The 24,945-nt window shown below is 50.7% G+C and overlaps 1 protein-coding gene and 1 long non-coding RNA gene across 3 annotated transcripts in view; one reads left to right on the forward strand and one right to left on the reverse strand.

Annotated features, from left to right (window-relative positions):
• PCNX2 (pecanex 2) overlaps positions 1-24,945 on the forward strand; it is a 143,630-nt gene that overhangs the window by 70,858 nt on the left and 47,827 nt on the right. For both annotated transcript variants that reach the window (XM_084757682.1, XM_084757683.1), the window contains exons 17-21: positions 1,519-1,615; positions 9,771-9,863; positions 10,933-11,083; positions 17,086-17,227; positions 19,333-19,510. In XM_084757682.1, coding sequence (XP_084613808.1) covers positions 1,519-1,615; positions 9,771-9,863; positions 10,933-11,083; positions 17,086-17,227; positions 19,333-19,510 — 661 coding nt within the window. The remainder of the gene's footprint in view (positions 1-1,518; positions 1,616-9,770; positions 9,864-10,932; positions 11,084-17,085; positions 17,228-19,332; positions 19,511-24,945) is intronic.
• LOC311583793 lies at positions 7,640-11,466 on the reverse strand. Its single transcript, XR_014774680.1, has 4 exons — positions 11,354-11,466; positions 10,882-11,046; positions 9,704-9,901; positions 7,640-9,107 (listed from the first exon to the last, which is right to left on the reverse strand). It is a non-coding gene; the product is annotated as an uncharacterized lncRNA (long non-coding RNA).

Below are 24,945 nucleotides of genomic sequence, written 5' to 3' on the forward strand. Positions count from 1 at the left end.
TGAACTTGAGTGGGACAAGCACTTTGCTGATGGCACCATCTCCCCAGCTCCCACAATTCCTCCTTCCCTGTGCTATGGTGCACTTCCTGCAGCCCTGGTGGCTCACTGAAGTGGAGAAGGCCGTTTGGTGCTCTCTGCCCTTTGGTACCTGCTTTAAGCAAGCTGGTTATGCACTGGGCAGGAGCAGAGAAAAGCAGGGCTGAGCTGAAATGATTGAAGTTCGGGGCAAACATCCAGCCAGACTCTGCCTTTGAGCTCTGCACTTGCGGTGAAGCTCCAGGTAGCTGGGTTCTCCCGGCCCTACAGGAACTTTTGCTGAACTGTAGAGAAATCTATAGTCCCAGATGGCCTTGCTGGATACATGAGGACACACTGTAGCCTTGCTCTGGAGGCCACCACATGGAGAGCAGGCCCGCAGCCTTGCAATGAGGCTTTTGTTTCGTTTTGTTCGTTCCTGTACAGCTAGTACCCTAAACTTCACAGTGAGGTGTGTGACAAGGCCTTAAATTATATCCATGGTGATCTCTGGTCACTTGAAGTATAGATCTATATCTGGGGACTGGAAATCCTCTGAGCAATGTCCAGGTGAGTATGAGATATTGACAATAGCATGTCCTGTGATTTGACCAAACTATGTAACCTTTGACTTGAGATGTCTCTGCTAGGAGCCAGAGATGCCGCAGTGTTGGGCTGTTAGATGCCTTCGGGTGAAAGGTATAGAAAAACGGGGAGACAGAGGAGAGATAAACGCGGTTTGTGTGACTGTTAGGTCAGATGTGTGCCTGGATGGTTAGTTCTGCCTGTTCTGTCGGTGAGGAGGCTGCACGACGCACACGGTCAGAGTCCTGGTAGGTAAGGAGGCTGCGCGACGCAGACAGTCAGAGTCCTAGTAGGTGAGGAGGCTGCGCGACGCACACGGTCAGAGTCCTAGTAGGTGAGGAGGCTGCGCGACGCAGACGGTCAGAGTCCTGGTAGCCTCAGTGCCTGACCACTTCAGTCAGGATGAAATATAAAAACTAAAACATGGGCCAGTCGGATGATCCAGCTGGGAACTGGACCTGGGCAGCCTGAGTTTGATTCCCAGAACCCACATAAATCCTCACACGTGTGCCCCCACCATGCACACATACACAGTACACACTTAAGTCCTCACACATGTGTGCCCACCACCATGCACACATACACGGTGCACACATAAATCCTCACATGTGTGCCCACACCATGCACACATACACAGTGCACACGTAAGTCCTCACACATGTGCCCACCACTATGCACACATACACAGTGCACCCATAAATCCTCACACACATGCCCACACCATGCACACATACACAGTGCACACACAAATCAATAAATTTAAAATCAAAATGTCCTCATGATCTCCAGAGTGGGCCCTTCCTGTTGTGACCTTGCAATGGGCTTGGTTTTGCCCTGCGGTGGGCGTGAGAACTAAGAGTTACAGGGCCTGGGACACACGTTTTAGGAACAAAACCCCATGTGTTTTTCTCCTCTTAGGTCCTTCGTCCAGTGTAGACTGCTTCCTAAATGTTTGCACCAGGACCCGGAGGAGTCGGCCACAGACCCCCTCCCACAGAGCATGAAGGACTCAGTGGTAAGGACCTCAGCATGCGGCATAGGCTGCCGCCATGGCCTGGCTTGTCTGCAGGGACGAAGCTGCCAGGGTCCAGCTAGCTAGATGCGTCTGGAAAGGCAGGAGGAGGAGGCACCCAGGTCCAGTCCAGACCTGGCCCCCAGCACACCTGAGCTGCTCTCCCTGGACCAAGCTCTGGGTTGTGACCAGAGCCCACAGAGCAGGGCACCCAGTGGACCTCAGCTGGTCAGCCCTGAAAGTTTGCTTGGGTTGTTATAAGTCACGTTCGTCAGTTCTGTCCGTCAGCAGATGAGTTCTGGCCAAGGAAAAAGCTCTTTGCAGAAACCCACAATGGGCATGCATTCCAGGCATCTGCCACACAGCTCCCCTTCTTTCGTTGCTCTGAACTCGGAGCCACTTTCCTGGGGCCTTGGAGTCAAGCTTGGTCTCAGCACGGCCCTTGCTAAAGGTCCCTGGGCTTTGTATCTGTAGTTGCCAAGAGGAACAACTCGTACTGCTGGAAATGGGGGTGGGGGTGGGGGGGAGGGGTAGAAAGTAAGGAGAGGGCAGCAGTTCTGTTTCCTGTGCACCAGGGAAAATGGCTCCGAGCGTCCTTTAAGCAGATGTGGCCACTTTGGTACTGATTACAGTTAACTTTATAAAATGGCACCCACTGGCTGTTAGCCTGTTGGCGTGTGGCCCCGAGAGTGGTGCTGGCCCGTGCCACAGTTATGAAAGACAGACAAAAGCAAAAAGCATTGATGGTCTCCTGTTGCTAATTACCTGCCGCAAGGGCCATGTCTTATGTACCTTGTGTCCGCAGAGACCAGGCGGGGACACCCAGTGAGTGTTCCGTATACCCTGTTGAGTCTAGGTGCCGTGATTGTGTGGAGCTACAGCCCGCAGGGTCGCAGGCTCAGACCCATGTGCTAAGGCTGTAACAGCTAGGCTTTTAGGATTTTGAGTGCTTTGTCTCTGGATTGCGTCTGTCTTAGCACAGACTGTCAACTCGCCATAACCTATACTACCTGAAAGGGAAGTTTTGGTCAACTGCTTGTTTTCATCAGCCCTTTGGCATGTCGGTAAAGGCTGGTCTTGTGTACTAACTGATGCAGGAGTGCCCACCCTACTGTGGGCAGCACTGTTTACCTGGCAGATGGGCCTGTCTGTGGAAACTAAATAAGCTGGAGCCTTCCACGACCTGGCTAGCTTAAGTCCCGTGGGTGGACACGGTAGGACACACAGACACACGTGCAAGGAAACCAGGGTCAGGATGCCACTGCTGCAACCTGGAACCTCAGTGTGTTCATTAGCTACGGCATGGGACGTGCGCAGGGAGGTCTGTGGAGGGGAAGTGTCAGCCTTTGTCCTTCAGGACGGAGGGAACTGCTAGGAAACACTGATCCATCATTCATAAACACTGATACTCAAGACTTCCGAGGAAAGCGTTGCCGTTTCCCTTGAGCCTGGCCCATGTGGGCAATGGCTTTTATAATTTTCTGTGGGTCAACTGGAGTCATTGACATGGCTGTGCACCCGTCAAAATACACATACACTCAAGACTTCACTCACTCCTTACCTGAGCCAGCGTGGCACATTGCTCCATGGCATCTGCTTTGAGTCTCTGCCTTGCTGTCTGTTCCTCAGTGATGACAGACAGTGACCTGGAAGTGGAAGCCAGTTGCTTTGCCAAGACTCTTTTATCACAGTGACCAAAAGGGGACTAGGACAGCATCTGAGGACATCATTGTGAGGCAGGCAGCTCGGGAGCTGCACCACAGAGAAGACGCTGTGGAGTGTGGAGGAAGACCAGCTCTAAAGGCAGCATGTATAGTGAACCTACCAGAGGTCTTGGGCCAGGACTGACCCCCAACCCCCATAGCTCTCTGAGGGAATCTACAGCCCCTAAGTCCCTCCTTGGTGTCATGACTAATGGAGCTGCATCTCTGCTCTTGTGTTTATTCCAGTAAAAGCAACCTAGGAATCACAGCGTGATGATAAAATCGCCCAAGGCACCCTGACAGGACGTCATTAGTGCAGCTAGAGGAAATGTGGCTTTCTTTGCTTTTCATGGTCTTTTCTGAAAATCATCTCTGCGTTTACTGCTGGGGTGAGGAGAATGGGGGCATTTGCCACAGAGTGCCAGTGAAGGTCAGAGGACAGCTTTGTGGAGTTGGTTTTCTCCTTCCACCTTTACATGGTGGGTCGGTTCATCCGGTTTGCCCAGAAGACACATGGCTGTCTCACTGTCCCCCAGTGTCTTGCTCTCCTACAACACATCACTGGGAACCCTGATGTGTCAGGTGATGTAACAGGATGTTTGTGCTCCTCTCTGACGAGACCCTGTCTAATCATAATATTTTTGTGGGATTATCAGAGATGATTTCACACACTGCCTTGTCAACCTTTGCTACAAGGTATTAAAAAAACAACAACTGCCTTCTGCCTCTGATAGTGTTTCTCCAGGTCTCTCTGCTCCTTTTTTCTCTGTCTGTCTGTCTACCTGCCTCTCTTCTTCTAACTTGGGTTTGTATGAGAAACTTCGATGACTTTCGTAGATCGTGGGGTTTCTTTTGGGTAGCGCCCCCTCGTGTCTTGATTCACTGGGGCAGCACTGGTCTTGGGCACCACACTGTAAGCAGAACACCTGCCTTTTCAAAGGCTGCCCATTGAGACCCTGCTGGAAAAGGAGAAGTGCCAGCCAGGGGGCTTGTGGGCTTCTGCAGGAGCAAGGCGGATGCAGCCAGACCTCGGCCACAAAGTACTGCAGGCTGGTGTTTTCTCCTCGGGGTTTGCAACATTGCTTCCCCTGTGCCTTGGCCACATAGCTTTCTATTTCTGCTACACCCTCCTCCAGTGCTCAATACCCGAGTCTAGAGTCAATACTTTCATTACATTCAGTTAATGTGGACCAATATGTTATTCTTTAAAACCTCTTGAGCATAAATTTCAGAGAACTTCTAAACTATTCGTTATGGCATCTAGAGTTCTCTGACCCCCTCTCTGTCTAAGTCTCCAGGTTGTATAGAGTTGGAATGGCGTCTTTACACCTCTTTCAGAGAGGAGGCATTGAGTCCTGCCAAAAATGTCCCAGGAGGGCCAGGAGGTGGCTCAGTTGATGAGGTGCGTGCGTGTGCGCCGTGCACTTGTGCCCCGGCCCATGCACTCTCTGGGGAGATGGAGGCAGTCTGATGCCTGGGGCTTGCTAGACAGCCAATGTAACAATGCAGTGAACTTGGGGTGAGTGACTCTGTGTCCAAAACCAGGATGGCAGCTGATAAGGAATGACATCTGAGGTTGACAAGTAGCTTCTAACTAGAGAGAGAGACAGAGAGAGAGAGACAGAGAGAGAGAGAGAGAGAGAGAGAGAGAGAGAGAGAGGAGAGAGGAGAGGGAGAGAGGGAGAGACACCTCCGCCCACATTTCACAAAAACTTTTAAATGCTTAATATACTGAGAACAAATGTGTTTTTGGTTACACATGAGTGAATCTACCATTAAAATGAGGGAAAGTTATCACTACTGGATATCATGACATAAAACTAGAGAGAAGGTGAAATGTAGCTAAGATGCCCCGTATAAGGAGAATGCACAGGAAATCTTATTAGAGTCCGTTGTGGTTGCTAGAGGGATCCACAGATGCTAGCAGAGAAGAGAAAACACAGGAGGCAAAAGAACATTAACAAACCAAAAACAACCTTCAACAGGGAAGCCAGAGCCCAGCCCCGCTCAACAGCGGGAACCACAGCGCCTGAGAGTGGAGATGAAGGTGCCAAGACTGTGACACAGAAGTGAAAGGAGGCAGCCTATTAAAATGTAAATGAAGCTCCATTGCCAGTGATGGATAGGCCTCCCCTGGCTTCCGGTGGGAAGACTGGGCTTTATAAACCGCCAAGCCTTTTAAAATAGTTTTTTTTTAATGCTTAATGCAGTTCAAAAACATTCCTGGTGGAATCAAATTCACAGCCTTGGCAAATGATTAAGGTTTATTTAGAAAAACAGCAGCTCGTACTTTAAGATAGACTTGAAAGAGAGGGATGAGGAAGGCGAATTTAAGGCTTTGGGATTTAAGGGTCTATAAAAAGCTGAATCATGAGAAAAGAGAAGAGAGAAGACCCTGCCAAGATCAGAGTGAGATTATGAGATCTGAGGAAGGCAGGAAGGGGCCATCAGTTCTGCGAATACATTGTGTGAAAATTAAATGTCACAATCGAGAATCGATTAATCCAACGTGTGGCATTCAGCAGCAGGAGGAAGATTTTGACACGCTAATCCTTCACGAGACACCGAGATGTGTCACAAAGGGATTAGAGAGTTTGGGGAAGACAGGAGAGTGAGCGGCAGAGAGAGCTGTCAGACACCAGACACTGGAGCAGATAAACTAGCCAAGCAAACTTGCCAACTAAAAGCAAAACAATCTGAATCAAATGTGCCTCCGTTCTTACTAGAAATAATAAAAAGCCTGAGAGAAGAATACAGATGAATGTGGGCAGCCAAAGGGTCACAGTAAACCGGGCAGGAAGCCTTTGTTCAGGGGCTTCTGAGGGAATTTGCCCTTGGTCGTCAGCTCCCGTGCAGTAGAAAGAAGTCAGTTCTGGGGCTTCAGGGTAAGGTCCTGTGAAAGGCCGCCCGGGATAGGATGCCGAGGTCCACACACCCAGCGTGAGAGTGAAGCATAAGGGATCAGTTTAGTTGTCCTGGCTGCCCGGGAAAGGCAGGGACACCCACCTTGTTGATCCTAGCTGCAGGAGAGAGCCTGATTTTCACAGATCTGCGCAAGAATTGCAAACAAGTGTATAAAATCCACAGTTCGTGAGCTGAGTTAGAGGTGACCCCGGGCAGAGGTGCCACAGCCAACAGCCGTACAGAGCATTTGGGTCCTAGAGGGGCCAAGGTCAGTTCCCTGTACTGACATCTGGTGGCTCACACCTGCTTGTAACTTCTGCTCCAGAGGACCCAGCACCCTCTTCAGGTCCCTGAGGGGACCTGCACATAGGTGCCACATTCTCAGAGATACACATACATGAAAAATTTAAAGATATAATTTAAATCTTGAGCACTTACAATGAATGACAAAATAAAATTGGACTCCTGTGCTACACTCTCCTTAAAAGTCAACTCCAGTGATTTGTAAACCCAGAGGCGGGAGGACAGGATCTGAGGCCTGCAGACCCCTCGCTCCAGCCTTCTTATCTGTCAGCCTTTATGATGTCAGCTGCTTATGAGGGGATAGTTTCAAACAACATACACACACATGTACACACATACACATACATACACACACACACACATATACACACACACCATTGAGTACATTTCTGCCTCATAAATTAGCAAATTATGCCTTTTATTTATTGTTTTAAATTATAAAGTGGAGGCATAAAGAAAACAAGCCACAGAATAGGGTGCAATTATTTGCAATGAAGACCCCTTGACACAGCCAGTCCTGTAGATGGAACTGAAAAGTCCTTGAGAGCATGCGGAACATCCAGGACACAGGCCCAGCATGCAGTGGGGGCTACAATTCCTTTAGAGAATAGTTCAGATTTTTTCTTTAAAAGCTAAGCCTCGATGTTCCGTATACCCCAACCTTTTATCCCCAGATACTTACACAAGGAAAAAAAAAAAAAGGAAACGTGTGTCTAGAGATACATCCTGAGTATTCATAGCAGTTTTATTTAGGGCAGTCGAAAACGAGCGCACATTCAAATGTGTGCTCACATGTGCATAAACCCACTGTAGCACACCGTGCGACAGAACGTTACTCAACAGTGAGGAAGAATAAGCCCAGCAGATAATAACCTGGGACAAACCCCGGAATAGTCCTACTGTGTGTGGTGGTTTAATAAAGACGGCCCCCATAGCCTTATATGTTTGCACGTTCAGTCCCTGGTTGAGCCGTTTGGAAAGGCTTAGGAGGTGTGGCCTTGCTGAAGGATGTAAGTCCCTCGGCTTCCCCTCCAGCGCCTTGCCCCCTCCAGCGCCTTGCCCCCTCCAGCGCCTTGCCCCCTCCAGCGCCTTGCCCCCTCCAGCGCCTTGCCCCCTCCAGCGCCTTGCCCCCTCCAGCGCCTTGCCCATCTGCTTCCCCACGTGATGGTCATGGACTACTAACTCATGACCAGTTAATGCTTTCTTCCTAAGAGTCGCCTCAGTCATGGTACCTCTCATATCTCAAATATGTAAGTGGTCTGTAAAACCTAGACTGTGGAAAGGAGGTGGGTGAGAGAGCAGCTTGCAAGAGACAAAGGCCGTGCCATCGTATGTGTTTCACAGAAGGGACACTCCTATCTGACAAGAGCCACAGTGCCAGGCTGGGCCGAGTTCCTACTCAGCACACACAAAGCCCTGAGTTCCATGCCCTGGCACTGGGTGTAAGCCAGGCATGGTGGGTCACGTGGCTGTAATCCCAGAATGCAAGAGGCAGAGACCAGCTCAAGATCAGCCTCAGCTATAGAGCAAGTTCAGATCCAGCCGGGACTATGAGAGCCTGCCTCTAAGTTATTAATTAATTAATTGGTTAATTAATAATTACAGTGTTGTTCTAACTTGGGAAAAGAATTAAAGCAATTTGCTCTTTTGTTTTCTCTTCCTCTAAGGGAAGGAGAAGGCCAGCCCTCCAGACCTACCTGCCCCACAGCTGAACTGATGGCCCACTGTTTGCCCTTCAAACAGGAAAATTGGTCAATTAAATATGACACAATTTTAAATCATATTACTTGGTAAAATATTAGTCTTCCCTATGGACAACTATTAGGTAATTTTGAATGACATAAACTCATGCCAGAGAAAAACAGAAAAAAGCTAAACAGCCTGAAAGTGCTGTTTGGCACGCAGACCAGGCCTCTGGGTTGGCTGTGTCCTGAAAGTGTGAGGGGTGCCAGCGGGGCCTGGGCAGATTCTTCTGGGCTTCCAAACCAGGTCCCCTTTGCTGGAGACAAAGCCGAAACAATCGTTGTTTGTCCCCGTTCGCTCTAATGGTCAACTTGACACAGCCAAGTCCTCTGAGAAGGGAGCAGAGATGAGTAATGGCCCAGATCAGATTGGCCTGCGAGCCTGTCTCAAGGGAGTGTTATGTTAGTTGGCACGGGAGGGCATAGCCCACTGTGGGCAGCAACATTTCCTGGGCAGCTGGGCTGTGCACGGAAGCTTGTAAGTGAGCCAGCAAGCGCCGTTCCCCTGCGGGGTTTGCTTCGCACTGTTGCGTCAGGTCCTCCTTAACTCCCCTCAGCGGGGGCTGTGTACAGGCCTGGCCGCAGGCTGCTCTGCTCTTGGTCATAGCAGCACACAGAGGAGGGCAGCGCCTCCCACACTCGATACTTGCCAGCTTACAGGAGGAAGTTCAGAACAGGGACACGGATACCCAACAAGCAATGGCGTGGGGGTGGTGGGCTCCTTGAACCACCCCACCCCACCCCACCCCGACAGTCTCACCCAGCACACACGGTCGGTGTCAGTATTCTCGTCCTTGTCCCCACCGTGCCTGTCCGGCTCTACACGTTAACACAGGTATGGAGCTAGTGGCACGATAAGGAAGAACACGTTGTTTAAATCTAAAAATCAATGAAAGAGAACCAGGTGGGAGTGTGTGTGTGTGTGTGTGTGTGTGTGTGTGTGTGTGTGTATGTGTGTGTGTGTGTATTTAAGTAGCTGGAAAGTGGTAGTTGTTTGTTAATTTGTTTGTTTATGGGTCTGATAGTTGGATGAAAACATATAATCAGGGTGGCCCAGAGTACAAATACGTGCCTCGCTTCTGTTTGGCATCTCCAGGCTGTAGATGTGTTGATACCCAAAGCCACCCAGGACCTCACAGGGACTGTTAGCGTCAGCCCTGCTTTGTGAGATTCTGTGAGTTAGGGGGCTTTGGGAGGTCTGTGGGGACTCTGTCCCGTCTGAATCTGCAGTGAGGGATCTTATGTATGGACACCTGTGTTCTCTCCATGGTAGAACACGGTGCCACTCCACTAGCTTTACACCCGCCTCACTCTCCCTGAGAAGCCCACAGTGGAAGCCAGTGGACAAGCTGGGAACGGCGTCTCTGGGGTGGCTCAGTGGGCAAGGGTCTGACCAGTGAAGAGCAGCACATGCCGCGTTAGTGTCCTCACTGACGCACCTGGTGAGGGGGCGGGAGCTGCTGAGGAAACGCAGACGTGACCTCACAGCCACTCTTCTCTTTCCAGAAGGATGTCCTGAGATCAGATCTCATCATCTGCTCAGCCGCTGCTGTCCTCTCCTTTGCGGTCAGTGCCAGCACTGTCTTCCTGTCCTTACGGGTAGGTGTCCCCAGGGATCTGGTGTCCTTTTCAGGTCCCTTTGTGGAGGTCACATATGGAAGGAGGACACAGAAGGGTAGAGGAGCCAGGAAAGAGGGTGAAGGAACACACACTCTGAGAACTATGTCCAGGAGGAGACTTGTGCCACCTCCCCTTGTGCCACCTCCCCTTGTGCCACCTCTCCTTGTGTCACCTCCCCTGTGCTACCTCCTCTCCCTGGGGAGTTGTTCTGTCACCCAGGGTGATGGAACAACCTGTAGCCATGGGCAGTTGTTAGTGTGGTGGGCTGGGAGCAGACACCAGACCTCCATCACTAGAGAGAGAAGTCCCTGCATCTGGGCTAACACAGAAGTGACGACGTGACAGAAAAACCATCTGGACATTTTCTACCAAGGACAAGCATGGGCAAAGGCTGCGTTACAGTTCTCACAGAACACTACTGCCTCTTCACAAACATGGGGCGCTCACGGCCACTTCTTCTCTGGAATGTTCTCTATTAGAAAGACACAGGGTGTGCTGCAGGCCACAGAATCCCCCGCCATGTCCTCAGGACACAGATCTTCCTGTGAGAGGGGGAAGACGGTGAGGATGGGCTCCGTCAGTGCACTGCTTGCCCTGAAAGCCTTGCCAGCCAGCCTAGACTACCCAGCGAGAGGCTGTCTCAAAACAAGATGACACCTGAGGAATGACATCCAAGATTATCCTCTGACCTCCTCATGCACACATGTATATCGTATATGTATGTATGTATGTAACATGCACACATAGCCGGGCAGTGGTGGCACACACCTTTAATCCCAGCACTCGGGAGGCAGAGGCAGATCACTGTGAGTTTGAGGCCAGCCTGGTCTACAAAGCAAGTCCAGGACAGTCAAGGCTACACAGAGAAACCCTGTCTTGAAAAACAAAACAAAAAATCCCCTATATAACATGCACACATGTATATGTACATAACATACAGACACACACACACACAGACACACAATGTGGGAAGGAAGGAGTGACGGTGGGTATCTACATTACTGGCAAGTGTATCTCCGTTGACCCTTGACCTTTCTCTCCTTCCCAGCCTTTTCTCAGCATCGTGCTCTTCGCCCTGGCAGGCACCGTGGGGCTTATCACACACCACCTGCTGCCTCAGCTTCGAAAGCACCACCCGTGGACGTGGGTCTCACATCCTATGCTAAAGAGCAAGGAGTACCATCAGCGGGAAGCAAGAGGTCAGTGTCGCAGTCTTATGAGGGACAACCATGCGGTGGACACCCTTCTCAGGGCATGTGTGCACAGCTCCATGGGCGTCATCAATGCCACAGTGCTACACACGTCTAAGGACATGGGGCTCACTGCATGTCTGCCCATAATAAGCAAGGATTATGTAAATTATAAAACACATCAACCGATGATCTCACTTAAATAACAATTCTAAAATTGTGCTATTAACGATTCAGCAACAAGTCCCAGATTTACAGTTCTGCCACGAGAGGACTTGCCTCGCACTGTAGCGAAGCCGGGTCTCCATTGCAGACTGACAGGCTCCTGCTTGTGACAGACGCGGCTCGGAGGGACGCTGCCTTCTCTCGTGTATCTTTCGCTTGTGTCAAAGTGACTGGGAGTGTCAGGAACCAAATAGAACAAGCTGTAATGAAAAGTGGCAGCCGCCTGACAGCTCAGCCCCTCCCTCTGTGATTCCTCCTTTCCAAGAAAAATCACTTCCGTTTGGCTAGCGTGTTGATTTACCGTAATTCCTCTAAATGATGCTACTGCACATGCTCTGTGCCTCCAGTGCATCTGATTTGCTTATCTCTCAGCTTATGAAGAATGTGCCAGGTGCCACAAAGCTGAGTGGCAGATGTGCAGAGGTGACAGCGGTAATCTGTCACGGTGGCAGGAGCATGGGGAAGAGGGTGTTCACATCATGAAGAATGGGGACAAAGACAGCAGAGTTGGAGCCAGGGGTCTGGCAGCGCCCTCAAAGGCTCATTCCTAAGCTCCAGGTGCAAGGCCCACGTCCCAGAGGCTCCACACTTTCCCCAAACAGTGCCACTCACCACGGTGTCCAAGCATCCAAACAGGAACCTGTGAGGGACACTGCAGATGCAAATAATAAAGGCATCATCCTGTTAGCACTAGGGTGTGGACAACTTTGTATCAAATGCATTCTAGATACAATAAAGATTTAAAGTGCTATCAAAGTGGAGGAAAGGAGGGAGGGACAGAGGAAGAAAGGGAAAAGAGAAAGGTGGATGCAGTCTTAGGGCGTCTATTGCTGAAATGAGACGCCATAGTCAAAAGCAGTTTCGGGAGGAAAGGATTATACACTGCATATATTTCCATGTCACAGTTCCTTAGCAAAGGCCGTCAGGCAGGAACCCAGGCAGGGCAGGAGCCTGGAGGCCGGAGCTGATGCAGGGGCCATGGAGGGTGCTGCCTGCTTGTTTCCCATGGCTTGCTGGACCTGCTTGTTTAAAGCACCCAGGACCACCGGCCCAGGAGTGGCACCACTCACAGTGGGCTGGGCCCTCCCCACACCAATCGCTAGTTGGGAAGATGCCTCACAGCTGGATCTTATGGAGGCATTTCCTCAGTTGAGGTTCTGTAGCTTGTTTCAAGTTGACATAAAGTGCAGCCATCACAGTGCCTCACAAAACTGTGCTGGATGGGTTCAATTTCACTGGTTGAAGGAGGAAAAAAAAAAAGGGAGGAAGAATTAGAATTTTCTAAGCCTGACCCTAAGATGAAGAGCCACCAAAGAAACAAAGGCTATTTTTCATTCCTCAAAAACTGGGCACCTAGGGCTAGAGAGACGGCTTGGCAGTTAAGAGTACACACTGCTCTTGTAGAGGATCTGAGCTTGGTTCCTGCCACCACGTCAGGTGGCTCACTGCTGTCTGTGATTCCAGCTTCTGGGCATCTGATTCCTTTCTGTCCTGTACACTCGGGCGTGTGTGCACGTGTACACACACATACACACACGCAGGCACAGGAACACACACACTTAAAAATATTATATCGTTTCTGAAAACCATGTACTTGAACTTGTCATCCTGGCTTCCCCCTGATGCCCTCACTCCCTTTTGCATGTTTGAAAGTTTGCTGTGGTGTCAAACCTGACCATATCCATCAGCTCAGTCAAAAATATGAAGTACCCAGCATATGCCAAAAACAGCGCAGAGTCCAGGGCCTGAGGGATCAGGGTGCTTTGACCATGATTCCATCCTGACCCACAGCCAGGCATGTGGTCCCACTGAAGGACACCCCCGTCCCCTGCCCCCATCCTCCCTCCCTCTCTGTCACTGGGTAGCTGTCACAGAGGAAGGAAAAAGTGCCATGTGGCACAGCTGTGCAGTCCTCGTCAGGAAAGGAACAGAGTCCTGATTCAGGTGTGCAGGGAAGGAAGGGAACCACTGAGGAGGAAAATAATTAACAGGCCTGAAGAGAAGGCAGTCAACCTCAAAGGCGGGGAAAGAGGCCCCCAGGCATGGGAAGAGGCCCCCAGGCATGGGAAGAGGCCCCCAGGCATGGGAAGAGGCCCCCAGGTATGGGAAGAGGCCCCCAGGCATGGGAAGAGGCCCCCAGGTATGGGAAGAGGCCCCCAGGCATGGGAAGAGGCCACCAGGCATGGGAAGAGGCCCCCAGGCATGGGAAGAGGCCCCCAGGTATGGGAAGAGGCCCCCAGGCATGGGAAGAGGCCCCCAGGTATGGGAAGAGGCCCCCAGGCATGGGAAGAGGCCCCCAGGCATGGGAAGAGGCCCCAGGTATGGGGAGAGGCACAAGAAGTGCTGAACTAGAATGCAGTTAAAGGTCATGAACTTTGAGATTATCCTAACCAGGAAGGAAGAAGAGAGCGAACGAAGCGCACAGTAGGAAAGAGAGTGTCCGTGCCAGGGGTGCTAACTCCCAGCGGTGTTCACACCACTCAGTAGGGTTTCTCTGCAGTAGAGGCCTCAGGGGTCACCCCTTCAGGGCCCCAAGAGGACCACCTCCACCCTTCCAGCATCTGCCCAGTCCTGATCTGAACAGAAGATTGGCTCCCAAAGCTTGACAGCATCCCGAGGACTCCTGATTAATCTTTAATTATTGAGAAGGCCATTGTAGTCCCACAAGCAGCTAAATGAAACAACCTGAAAACCCTTTAAGAAAATTTAAAGCCTTGAACTGCAGCGAGCGTCTATAAACCTGTAAATGGCATCATTATTTAGTATTTTGTCGCTTGGGGGCCTCATAATCCAAGGGAAAGAGAAAGAACAATCCTCCGGTAATGTGGTTTTATGGTCTCTTTGCATATTGAGGATGTTCCAAAGAGGCAGTTATAAAATATGATCACACAGCTTTTATTTTTAACTGTCCTGTGTACAACTACAGAGACAATATGGGGACTGAGGGCACATGTTTATCAAGTTATTGCATTTGCAAGCTTTGCTTTTTATTAGCTTTTCCTGGTTGCCTCACAAGAAAGGATTAAGTTAAAGTTTCAGAATTCTGGACTTGGTCTTTTTAAGCACCCTTCTATACTATTGGTCATCTTTTGATGTGCCCCCTTTTGCCCCCAACTGTAAACGTTCATTGTGCGATCTATGGGCCCAGATGGAGCTCAAAGCATCTCATTAGAGTACATTATTGAGGGTGGTAGGATTCCAAGACAGGCAAGAATTAAAATGAAATTAATTTTCCATCAGTAGCTAAGAAAACAAACCCTGACCTCACAGCTTGAGAGCTGGGAGATCTCAGACCCACTTTACTTCTGCTCTGCTATTCCATAACGTCTGTCTGTCTGTCTCTCCCCTTCCTTCCTTCCCCCCTCTCTCCCTCCCTCCCGCCTCTCTGTGTGTTTGTGTGTATAGCTAGGGTTCTATAAAAAATAGCCAACATTTTGCATAAACACAGTTGTCAGTGAAACTTGGTGTCTCCTGCCTTTGACCTCGGCACTCAGGAGGCTCAGGCAGGCTTATCTCTGTGAGCTCAAGGTCAGCCTGGTCTACATAGTGAGTTCCGGGCCAGCCAGGGCTACATAGTGAGACCCTGTCTCAAAAAATAAAACAACAACAAAGAGTAAACCCACCTGACTCTGACCTCAAACAAAAGAGATCATACTCGAGAGCCAAGCATGAGTGACTGCGGCCCAGGGCCTCAGACCTGGGTTACCCCAGATTCCATGCTCGGATGTGGGAGATGTTCTTGGGGAGTTTACAATAAGAACAAAGAAAGTCATAAATCAAGGCACTTTAGACACAAACGTCAGATGGTTCGAGGTGGACAGCCCAGCTATAGGTCTCAGATGTCGTGTCCTGATGTTGCGTTTGCTCCTTCATGGTTACTTTCTCCCTGCATAAATGAGAAATGGGGCTCCTTCACAGCTGTCACCATGTGGCTTGTCAGAGTCACAGAGCCAGCATGCCATAGGGACCCAGGCACTGTCCTTGTCTGCGTGACCTGGCCTTTTGGGGGACCACACTTCATAAAGCCCCATCGAGCAGAGTCGACCAGTAGGAAGCCCCCTGGTAGCTGCTGTGGTCCACCTCAGTGGGGACAGTGGGGAGGGCGGAGCAGCTCAGATGCTCTGTGGGTGTGGCAGCTGCCACCAGGGTCACCACATCATTGCAGCTCAAGAGGTAGAAATGAGCTCTGGCCAACCCAGAAGTGGTGTCTCCTTCCAGGCCCAACCCACAGTGACCACTTGTGCTTAGCTGCCACACTCTGGAAGGTTCTCCAGCTTCCCAGGACAGCACCGCCTGCTGGGGAGCAAGTGTGCAAATGTGTGAGCCAGAGGAGACTAATCACATCTAAACCATAATAAGCATTAACCCCATCACAAACACATGGCTCAGCATGGCCGTGGGGACTGTGATTTCACACCTACACACAGGTACATGCATAGACACATAAGTAGACACGTGGGCAACACCGAAACAGCCATACATGCAGGCACAGAGATACGTAGACACCAACACACAGAGACACAGGCACAAACACAAACACAAACACGCAGACACGTACATACAGTCAGGCCGACTGAGCCACACAGCCACAGACAGACACACAGACACACAGGTGCCTCTGATGGTTGGGCTCATTGAGCAAGTCATGCCGCTCTTACGTATTTGGCAAGTCACGGCGGTGAGTTCAGAGCTGACTCTGGTTATGTTTTTATTGAAATTTATTGCTTTCCATTTCTCGGGTGAATAACTGAAGCCTATGAACACCCAGTTTTTCTTACCACGGTCTGCAGTCAGGCCCTACCTTCCCTGTTCCCCATCCCAAGTCACTCTTGTCGCCACACACTGGAAAATACCCTTTTCCAAAAGCAAACATGACAAGCTTTTGAAAAGCTGCCACACACCCCTTCCCTGGCCAGATGGTTCCCGACTTTCCCCAGCCTTGGCACCCATCGCTTCCCTCTGACGTACTGCGGTGACATGGCTTGGATGTCCCTCCTTTTACTTTTGGGGTTGTCATGTTTCTCCAAACTGGTGACAAATGTTGGTAGAATTCTGTAACATATTTTCTGAAGCAGGCTGAATGAATCGCTTTTGATATGACGGCCTCAATCTGACACTGTTGATTCCTTATAAATGGGGAAATGGGGGTGGGGTGGGGAGAGCTTAATTTTATACAGAAAGAAACTGAAACAACTGATCTTTCAAGAGATTAAACCAGGAAAGGAAATGGAAGGGGGAAAAGAGAGGGGGAGGGGAGGGGAGCTGGGGGGAGGGAAGAGAGGGGGAGGGGGAGGGGAGGGACATTGTTACCTCTGTGTCCATCATCCTTTAAGGGTTCTCTCTGACTTCCCCTGTTTTAGTGGAAGCTGACATATCTTTTGTTTTTCTTTACCACCCCCAGATAAATGTCGTTGTCTTTATCTGATAATATATATATGGAGGGTGGGGCTTGGCATTATATGTCTCTTACTTGAAGAGAGTTTACCATAGAGAGAAAGGATTTAGAGACCAAGGAAGTAAAATACTGTGAGAACAAAAAGAAGGGAAAGGGGGTGACCTGATGACCTATGACTGTTTCATTGTTCATGAATCATATCCAGGAAGTCATCTGTCTTGGAAACACGGGTGCTGACCTGTGTGGCATCCTCTGTGGACTGGCAGAGTCCGAGCTGGGAACAGCAGCTCAGCAGGAGACCCGACACCACAACCCGGCAGGAAGGGAGGGCCTCTGGCTATTTGCCTGTGAGAGGAGGCTCTCCTCAGAGTGGCTCTTGTGTTTCTTTCAGATGCTGCTCACTTAATGTGGTTTGAGAGACTGTATGTGTGGCTTCAATGCTTTGAAAAGTATCTGTTGTACCCGGCCATCGTCCTGAACGCGCTCACTCTTGACGCCTTCTCCATAAGCAACTACAGGAGACTCGGGAGCCAGTAAGTGGATGACGTTTTACTCTCATACTGATCTGGGTCACAGTGTTTTCGGAGGCTGCAGAAGCCGGTGTGACGCCCCTTCCGTGTACACTGGCAGAGTGAGAGGAACCGGGGCGTTGCTGCCCTCAAATCCATCTAGAGCAGACAGTTCCTGTTCAGTGACAGGGATGCAAAGGAAGCTGGATCTGCCCACAGCGGTGCCTCGGATGGACGTGGGGGGTCTGGATGTCTCCCCGCAGAAGAGCAGCTAATGACGCCCCTCAGGTGGCAGGAGCCCAGCATGAGTCGGAAATCCTGGAGCCTTCACCGCTGGCTGTGCTTCAAGCTTCACAAATTGCTTCATATCAGTTTTTGGTTTTTGGTTTTTTGTTTTTCCTGTTCAGCAAATATCATGCTTTAGGGAGGGGGAGAGGGAGGGCACCCTGCTGTCACTTCCCGTGTTTCTCAAGAGGCGCCTCATCAGGTAAAAAGTGAGTTACCAGAGACATCCCCCTGTCAGGGCACCCGTGTTCTTGCAGAGCACGGGCCGTGCAATGCTGAATCATTAGTTCCATACAGGAAAATTAATTCTGAATTTACAGATGAAAACCCACTTGGTAGTCTGCAGATCTGTCCTTCGACAGAAGATGAGAGTCACTGGCCTGATAACACTGTTAGGGTCGGAAAAGGTGCAGAAAAACGATGCCCCAGAAGGGAAGGCTTCTTGCAGGTCTGCCATGCTCAGCTGCTCAGCTGACACCGTGAGACAGAGGTCAGGGGCCAACAGACCTGTGCTCACGAGAGCGACAGACATATGAGAAACATTGGAGGTAAGACGGAGAAATGGAAACGGATCGTTAAACCTCTGCATTTCTCTCCACGTTCGGAGCATGACGCAGGGTCTTGCCATGCCCTTGTTTCTGTCATGCACATGGAACAGACCCTCGCTGGAACAGCACACTGTCTGTTTTGCAACTGTTTACACATTTTCTGTGGAATGCTCTCACGTGGCATCCATCATCTCTGATAAGCCCTGAGGGCGTTCTGTGCCTGCTGATGAGGAGAACAAGGCCTCTCAGCCACCGTTATCCAGGAAACGTGCCCTAAGGTCCTCTCTTGCTGTGATTTAAAAACAAAAAACAACAACAACAACATGCTCTGACCAAAAGGGGCTCAGGGGAAGAAAGGGCTTATCAGGTCACACTTCCAGGTTGCAAACTATCAGGAGGGAAGTCAGGACAGGAAGTGAAGCAGGACCTTTATTTACTGCTACTGTTGGCAGCGTAAACCCGGGAGAGTGGAGCCTCAAGATGAGGCAGACTAAAGTCTCATGTGATAGCCAACTTTACTTAGAGCAGCAGACAATTTATACTCTGGGGTCAAGAGGAGTCTCCTGAGTAAAGTGTGCGATCACAGGATGAGCCACACATGGCGGAGACATGTTCACTCACAGAGTCACACAAATAACAACAGCTGAGGCAAACCCACTCCCGCCCGCTACACCCGGGAGGGGCAGAGAACACAGTCCAACAACAATTCCACATTTTGAAGAAACCGAGGCCACAAGACTCTTGTCTCATTTTCTTGCATTTTCCTCACAAGCACTGAGCACTGAGACTCCCCCTCACATGTCTCCATCCTTGGACTGTATTCAGAAGCTGTTGGCGGAGTGCTGCTTGCTGGTTTCTCCCAGGTGCGTGCTTCTCTGGCTGGCTTCCTCACACAGCCATGGACCACCTGCCTAGTGCCGCCGTAGCAGGCTTGGCCCTCCTACATCACTGACAGACAACTCTGTACAGACACACCCACAAACCAAGCTGATCCAGGCAGCACCTCAGCTGAGACTCTTCTCAGATGACTCTAGGGAGCATCCGGTTGACAGGTAAAACTGAGAAGGATAGACAAGATGGCTTCAGTGACAAGGAGGAAGCGCCAAGGAGTAGGTAAGAGCAAGTCTTCCCGAAGCCTCAGACGGCCACGCTGGTCTCTGAGCCCTGCTCTCTGTCTGCAGGCGTGGGCAGCACAGGACCTCCACGTGGGCCTTCTGGGGCTGCACATGGCCTGTTACATGGTCAGACCTCGAGGGATGTCACGTGAGGCCGCTGACCCACTCCTGCTCTCCACAGCTGGGACATCTTCCTGATGATCACTGCGGGCATGAAGCTGCTGAGGACGTCGTTCTGCAACCCGGTCCACCAGTTCGCTAACCTGGGCTTCGCCGTCATCTTTTTCCACTTTGACTACAAAGACGTTTCGGAGAGTTTCCTCCTGGATTTCTTCATGGTGTCCATTGTATTCACCAAGGCAAGTTTTTTTGCTTGTTCCCTTCGTTGTTTCTTTTTTAATGGTGGGAAGGGCGTGTCTCCTGTTGCCTGACGTTTCCTGGGGAGATTTAGAGAACCTGCCATCTCTCACCAGAAAGGAAGAAAGATACAGACAGACCAAAGGCTGGATCCCGTTGAAGGCCAGGCTGATGAGACAGAGAGCTTACTGGGGTTGTTTATAGGAGCATGGGAGACACACAGGCAGTTACACCACTGGAAAGCCCCTAGTATGCCATGTCTAGCTCAAAGACGGCGACATCTGTGCAGAGTCCATAGCCGCCACTGGATCATCTCCTCCTGTCAAGTCCCTGTGCAGCAGAGACAGTAAGAAGTGATAGCTAGAGCCTCAGGGGAGGGAATAGTGACCCTCCCCCTCCCCCCGCCCTCTCCTCCTCTTCCTCCCCCACCATTTCTTCCTCATCCTCCCCCTCCTCCTCTTCCATGGAGGGGGCTAAGACCCAGTCTCTCTCCATGAACCCTTTAATTCTGGAGTCTCCACTGTAGCTGAGGCTGCAGTTTCACCAATGGCCTCACAGGGCCAAGCTTAGGTGCTCTCCGTGGCTCCCCTAGGTCTTCAAAACAATGCCACATGCGAGATGACCTGTAGTTTGACAAGTTTGGCTTTTAGCTTGAGATTCACTCTCTAGACCACCACTTGTGTATGCTGAGCCTGAGAAAACCCTTCCAAGATTTTATCTCAATAATACCTGGTCTCTTACTAACCACAGCTGAGCCTTCAGATCCAGCTGAACAGCGCCGATTGTCCTAATAAGGCAAGCGGCTTCACTTCATTGGTGACCAAAACTGGTTCTCCAGCCCCAGATAGCCAGAAACCAAAAGTTTTTATTCAAAATACCATATTAATGGCACTGATAGAATTGTTGGGAGACTCTCAGCTTCCTTCTGACATTGGCAAGCTGGGCCTCCGTGATCTGCATTTATCTAGGCAGTGCTTTCCAGTACTTTCCAAGTCCCCACAGGTCATTAAGCCCTGAGCACTCAATGCTCTTCCAGACCAAAGCTCCAAAACCGTCTACACTCTACTGTATGGTAAAAGCCGTGGGAGGCTCCGTCCCAGCGAACCCCACTCCTGACACCAGGTTCTATTCCAGCTTCCCTGCTACTGCGATAAAACACCGGTCAAAAGTGACCTGGATTAAAGCATAAGGCCATGGTCTGGAGCCCAGGACCTAGATAAAAATCTGGATGTGTTGGCATGTGGTATAATCTTAACGATGGCAGAGCAGAGACAGTCATCAGCCAGTCAGCTTAGCTGAACAGCTGGCTATGGGAGAGACCATGCTTCAAAATATGATGGTGGGAGCTGTTGAGGAAAGACTCCTAACATTCATCTCTGACCTTTGAACACACACACACACACACACACACACACACACACACACACACACACACGGGGGGGGGGGGGAGCGAGCACCATCATATGATACAGAAAGGAGAATGTGGCCCAGACAGTAGCGTGCTCGCCTTGCTTGCACAAAGCCCTGGGTTTGCTCTCCAGGACCATCAAAGTCAAGCATGGTGCCACATGGCTGTAATCCCAGCACTATGGAGATGGAGGCATGGGGATGAAAAGTTTAATCTCATCCTTGCCTTCATAAAGAGTTAGAAGCCCAAGGAAACCCTTGCCATGTTCTGAGGTCTGTCTATCCGTCCAGATTTGGAGTTGCAGTAAGCTGTGTGGGGAGGAGACTTGGCGGCTAGAATACTTGACTGTAAGTGGGTCAAGATGTCACGAACCTTTCACACCGTCCTACTGGCCTGGGACATCCATGGAAGTCTTGAATAACTTTTGCAGGAGGATGTGCATGCATGACCCCAGAAAACCCTGCCATCCCATAACACATTAAACATGAAATTCTGCAGACCCTTAGTTCAACATGGGTGCTTTTGCCACTCAGGAAATTAAAATTAATGGTGAGGCTGTTTCGTGGTAATAGTGTTTGAATAATTGCTGTGAGTCACGGTGTGCAGCCTCGTTACGGAGGACCACAGTTCATGTTCGAGGTCTCTGCAGCACTTTCTAAATGGCATTTCCTTGTACTTCATGGATATGGGTGGAGAATCTCATATTTAAAATAAACTGATTTTTTTTAAGAGTTCAGCCTTTTACAAAAGAATGTATTCAAAACACCTTGTTCCAAAGGTAGTTGTTGGAGTGGGAAGAGGGCTCACTTGCCACATAAACAGGAGGGTCTGAGTTCAGAGTCCCAGCACCTGCATAAAAGGCCAGGCATGAGGGCTGCACCTGTAGCTGCGGCTCTGGGCAGGTGGGAAGCCCAGGCATGAGGGCTGCACCTGTAGCTGCAGCTCTGGGCAGGTGGGAAGCCCGGGCATGAGGGCTGCACCTGTAGCTGCGGCTCTGGGCAGGTGGTGGGAGGAGAGCTGCCAGGGCACACCGACCAGGGAGCCTAACCAAGACCGTAAGCCTGTGGCTCAGTGAGAAACCCCAGGGTCATGAGCATCTGAGGGAGACACAAGACCTTGACCTCGTGTCTCCATACGTGTGTACAAATGTGCATACTCGCAAGGCATGGTGGCACACACCTTTAATCCCAGCACTCGGGAGGCAGAGGCAGGTGGATTGCTGGGAGTTCGAGGCCAGCCCGGTCTACAAAGCGAGTCCAGGACATAGAGAAACCTTGTCTCAAAATAACAAAACAAAACAAAAACAAACAAAAAAAACCAAATGTGCACACACAGGAACATGTACACACATGCAGCACACACAAACAGCAATGAAGTTTCTGTGAGTGCCAAGCTCTGTCCCGAGGCTATCCGTGGCCAGGAGTGTGGTTGACAGCAGAGCCCTGGCACTGTGTGTGTGTGTGTGTGTGTGTGTGTGTGTGTGTGTGTGTGTGTATGTGTGTGTGTGTGTATGTGTGTGTGTGTAGGGGCAGGAAATGCTTTGAACACTTGACTTCTCTGTATAGCTTTTCTGGCAGTGTTCTTCAGCTTATAGGCGGGGAAACTAAGTCATGAGAAAAAGTGACTTGTTGCATGATCTCGTAACTGCGTGTGACAGACTAGGTTCAAGCTAAGCCTACCTTTGCGGTGCCGCCAGGTGACTGTGGGACAAGAAGCTCTCTAGTAAGGAGGTCATCTGTCGTATAGAAGCTTCCAGAAAGCACATGGACCTGGTGCTCAGTCAGCCTTCATGTCTGGGAAGCAAAAGTGCTGGCCTGGAGCTTTAAGAAGGAGGAATGCTGTGGAGCAAGTGGCGCCCACGGAAGCTTTGAAAGGTGCAACAGTCACAGGCTGAGCCATGTGTGAGAGGCTTGATGGTGGCTGGGAGGTGCGAAGGCGTCGGGAGTGGAGGTGTGTGCTAGGCATCTTGAGGTGGAAACAGAAGGCCCAACTGAGGCCTGAGCGGGAGTGAGACAAAGGTAGGGCTCCATTCCTGTGCTGGCCAAAGCTGTGTGTGTGTGTGTGTGTGTGTGTGTGTGTGTGTGTGTGTGTGTGTGTAACAAAGTCTTCCTCTGTAGCTCAGGCTGTCCTTGAGCTCTGTCTCTTTGAACACCATCTTCTGGAGTCATATAGGCACACCTCGTCTTCTCTTTTTGGAAGTGGTAAGCCATGTGGCTCGTGATAGGGGCTTGAGCCAGGGAGGCAGAAGGGGGAGGGGAGAGGGAGGGGGGAAAGAGACAGAAAGAGAAGGGAGAACCCTGGTGGCCTGTGCAGCCCTGGCAGTGGCCTGAGCAGGAAGCCATGCAGGTGGTTCGGAGACAGAAAGCTGTTGTTCCAGGTGGACACCGAGGCTCCGTTTCACAGAAGCAGAAGACGGGGATTGGAGCTGGAGTGTGGGCAGCATGCATGCCTGTGCCCATGGCAGGAGACTGGGGTGGAGAACAGGGTCAATTAGCATAGAAAAGCACTGGGGCGGTGTTTCTACAGTGAGGGCGCTTGCACAGCAATCACTAGGACCTGAGCTGGATCTCAGAACAGAACAGAGGAGCTGGGCCTCAAGTGTGAGAGAGTCCGAGACATCTCCAGGCTCAGTGGCCAGACAGCCTAGCATACTTGGTGAGTTCAGGGCCAGCAAACAAAGAAGCCAAACAGAACAGTAGACCAGTGTGCTGCTGTGCCCTGTTTCCCCCACTGTCCACGTGTCCCTGTCCGTTCTTGCTCAAGGACACAGGAGCTTGAAATATTTGCCTAGAACACTCCAGCCCATGGTCTCAAACCCATGTAGTCCGAACACTAATCCCCACACGCACCCCCTTTCTCAGGGATTGCACGGGAAGTTAGTGTGAGAGCTCGAAAGAGCCACAGCAGCGAGGCCCTCGTCACACCTCCTGTTCTGCATCTCACCCTTCACGACCTTCATGAGGGAAAGGAGACCTGGGGAGATGTGGGGAAGAGTGAAGGTAGCTGGGGCCCCGGGCACAATTAGAGCAAGGAAATGCTGGGTTCGGAGGCATTCGATGTCTGATTACTGGTTTTGCTTATGTGTCAATACAAACTGCTGTGCTAAGCAAAAAATAATTGTAATAGATTCGTTTAATCAGATGCTGCTGTGCTGGCCCCGCAAGCTTTGTGCTTGCAGATGCGCCCTCCCTAGGGCCGCCTGTCTGGCTGCGTGGCTGGACCTGACCTACTTACCAGCTGTATGGAAAGGTGTCTGAAGAGCCTCCCAGGACACAGCCATCCTGGGAAAACATCGAGAGGACCATTATGTCGCCCAGGCCTTTGGGGGAGGAGGGGATGGAGGGGATGTGTCACATAGACGCGAGCCGCAGGATGGATTGTTAACAGCCGCACCAAGAGTTCCCAGCAGAGTGTCTGGGACACTGTAGGGCAGGGAGACTGGGCTTCCTGTGAACCCCGGAGACGGCAAATTGGGCTGCCGAGGTGCTCAGTGGATAAAGGGAATCGCTCTGTGGCTCTGTGTGACCACCCAGTTCAGTCTCCAGAGCTCATGGAAAAGCAAAGGAGAGAACCAACTCCACATTGGCTATCAGACCTCCACATGCACACCATGGCATGCACACCCCCACTACACATCATACACACGCACACATGCACACCATGGCATGCACACCCCCACTACACATCATACACACGCACACATGCATACACATACACACACACACAAACACACACATGCACACCATGGCATGCACACCCCCACTACACATCATACACACGCACACATGCATACACATACTCACACACACAAACACACACATGCACACCATGCCAAGCATGCTCCCACTACATATCATACACATGCACATATGCACACACATACTCACACACATGAATACACACATGCACACCATGCCATGCATACCCCCACTATATATCATACACATGCACATGTGTGCACACGTGCACACACATACTCATACACATGCACACACACACATGCACATACACATATTTTAAATAATTACA

The sequence above is a fragment of the Acomys minous genome (assembly GCF_964271855.1).
Source record: "Acomys minous genome assembly, chromosome: 14".
Lineage (NCBI taxonomy): Eukaryota > Metazoa > Chordata > Mammalia > Rodentia > Muridae > Acomys > Acomys minous.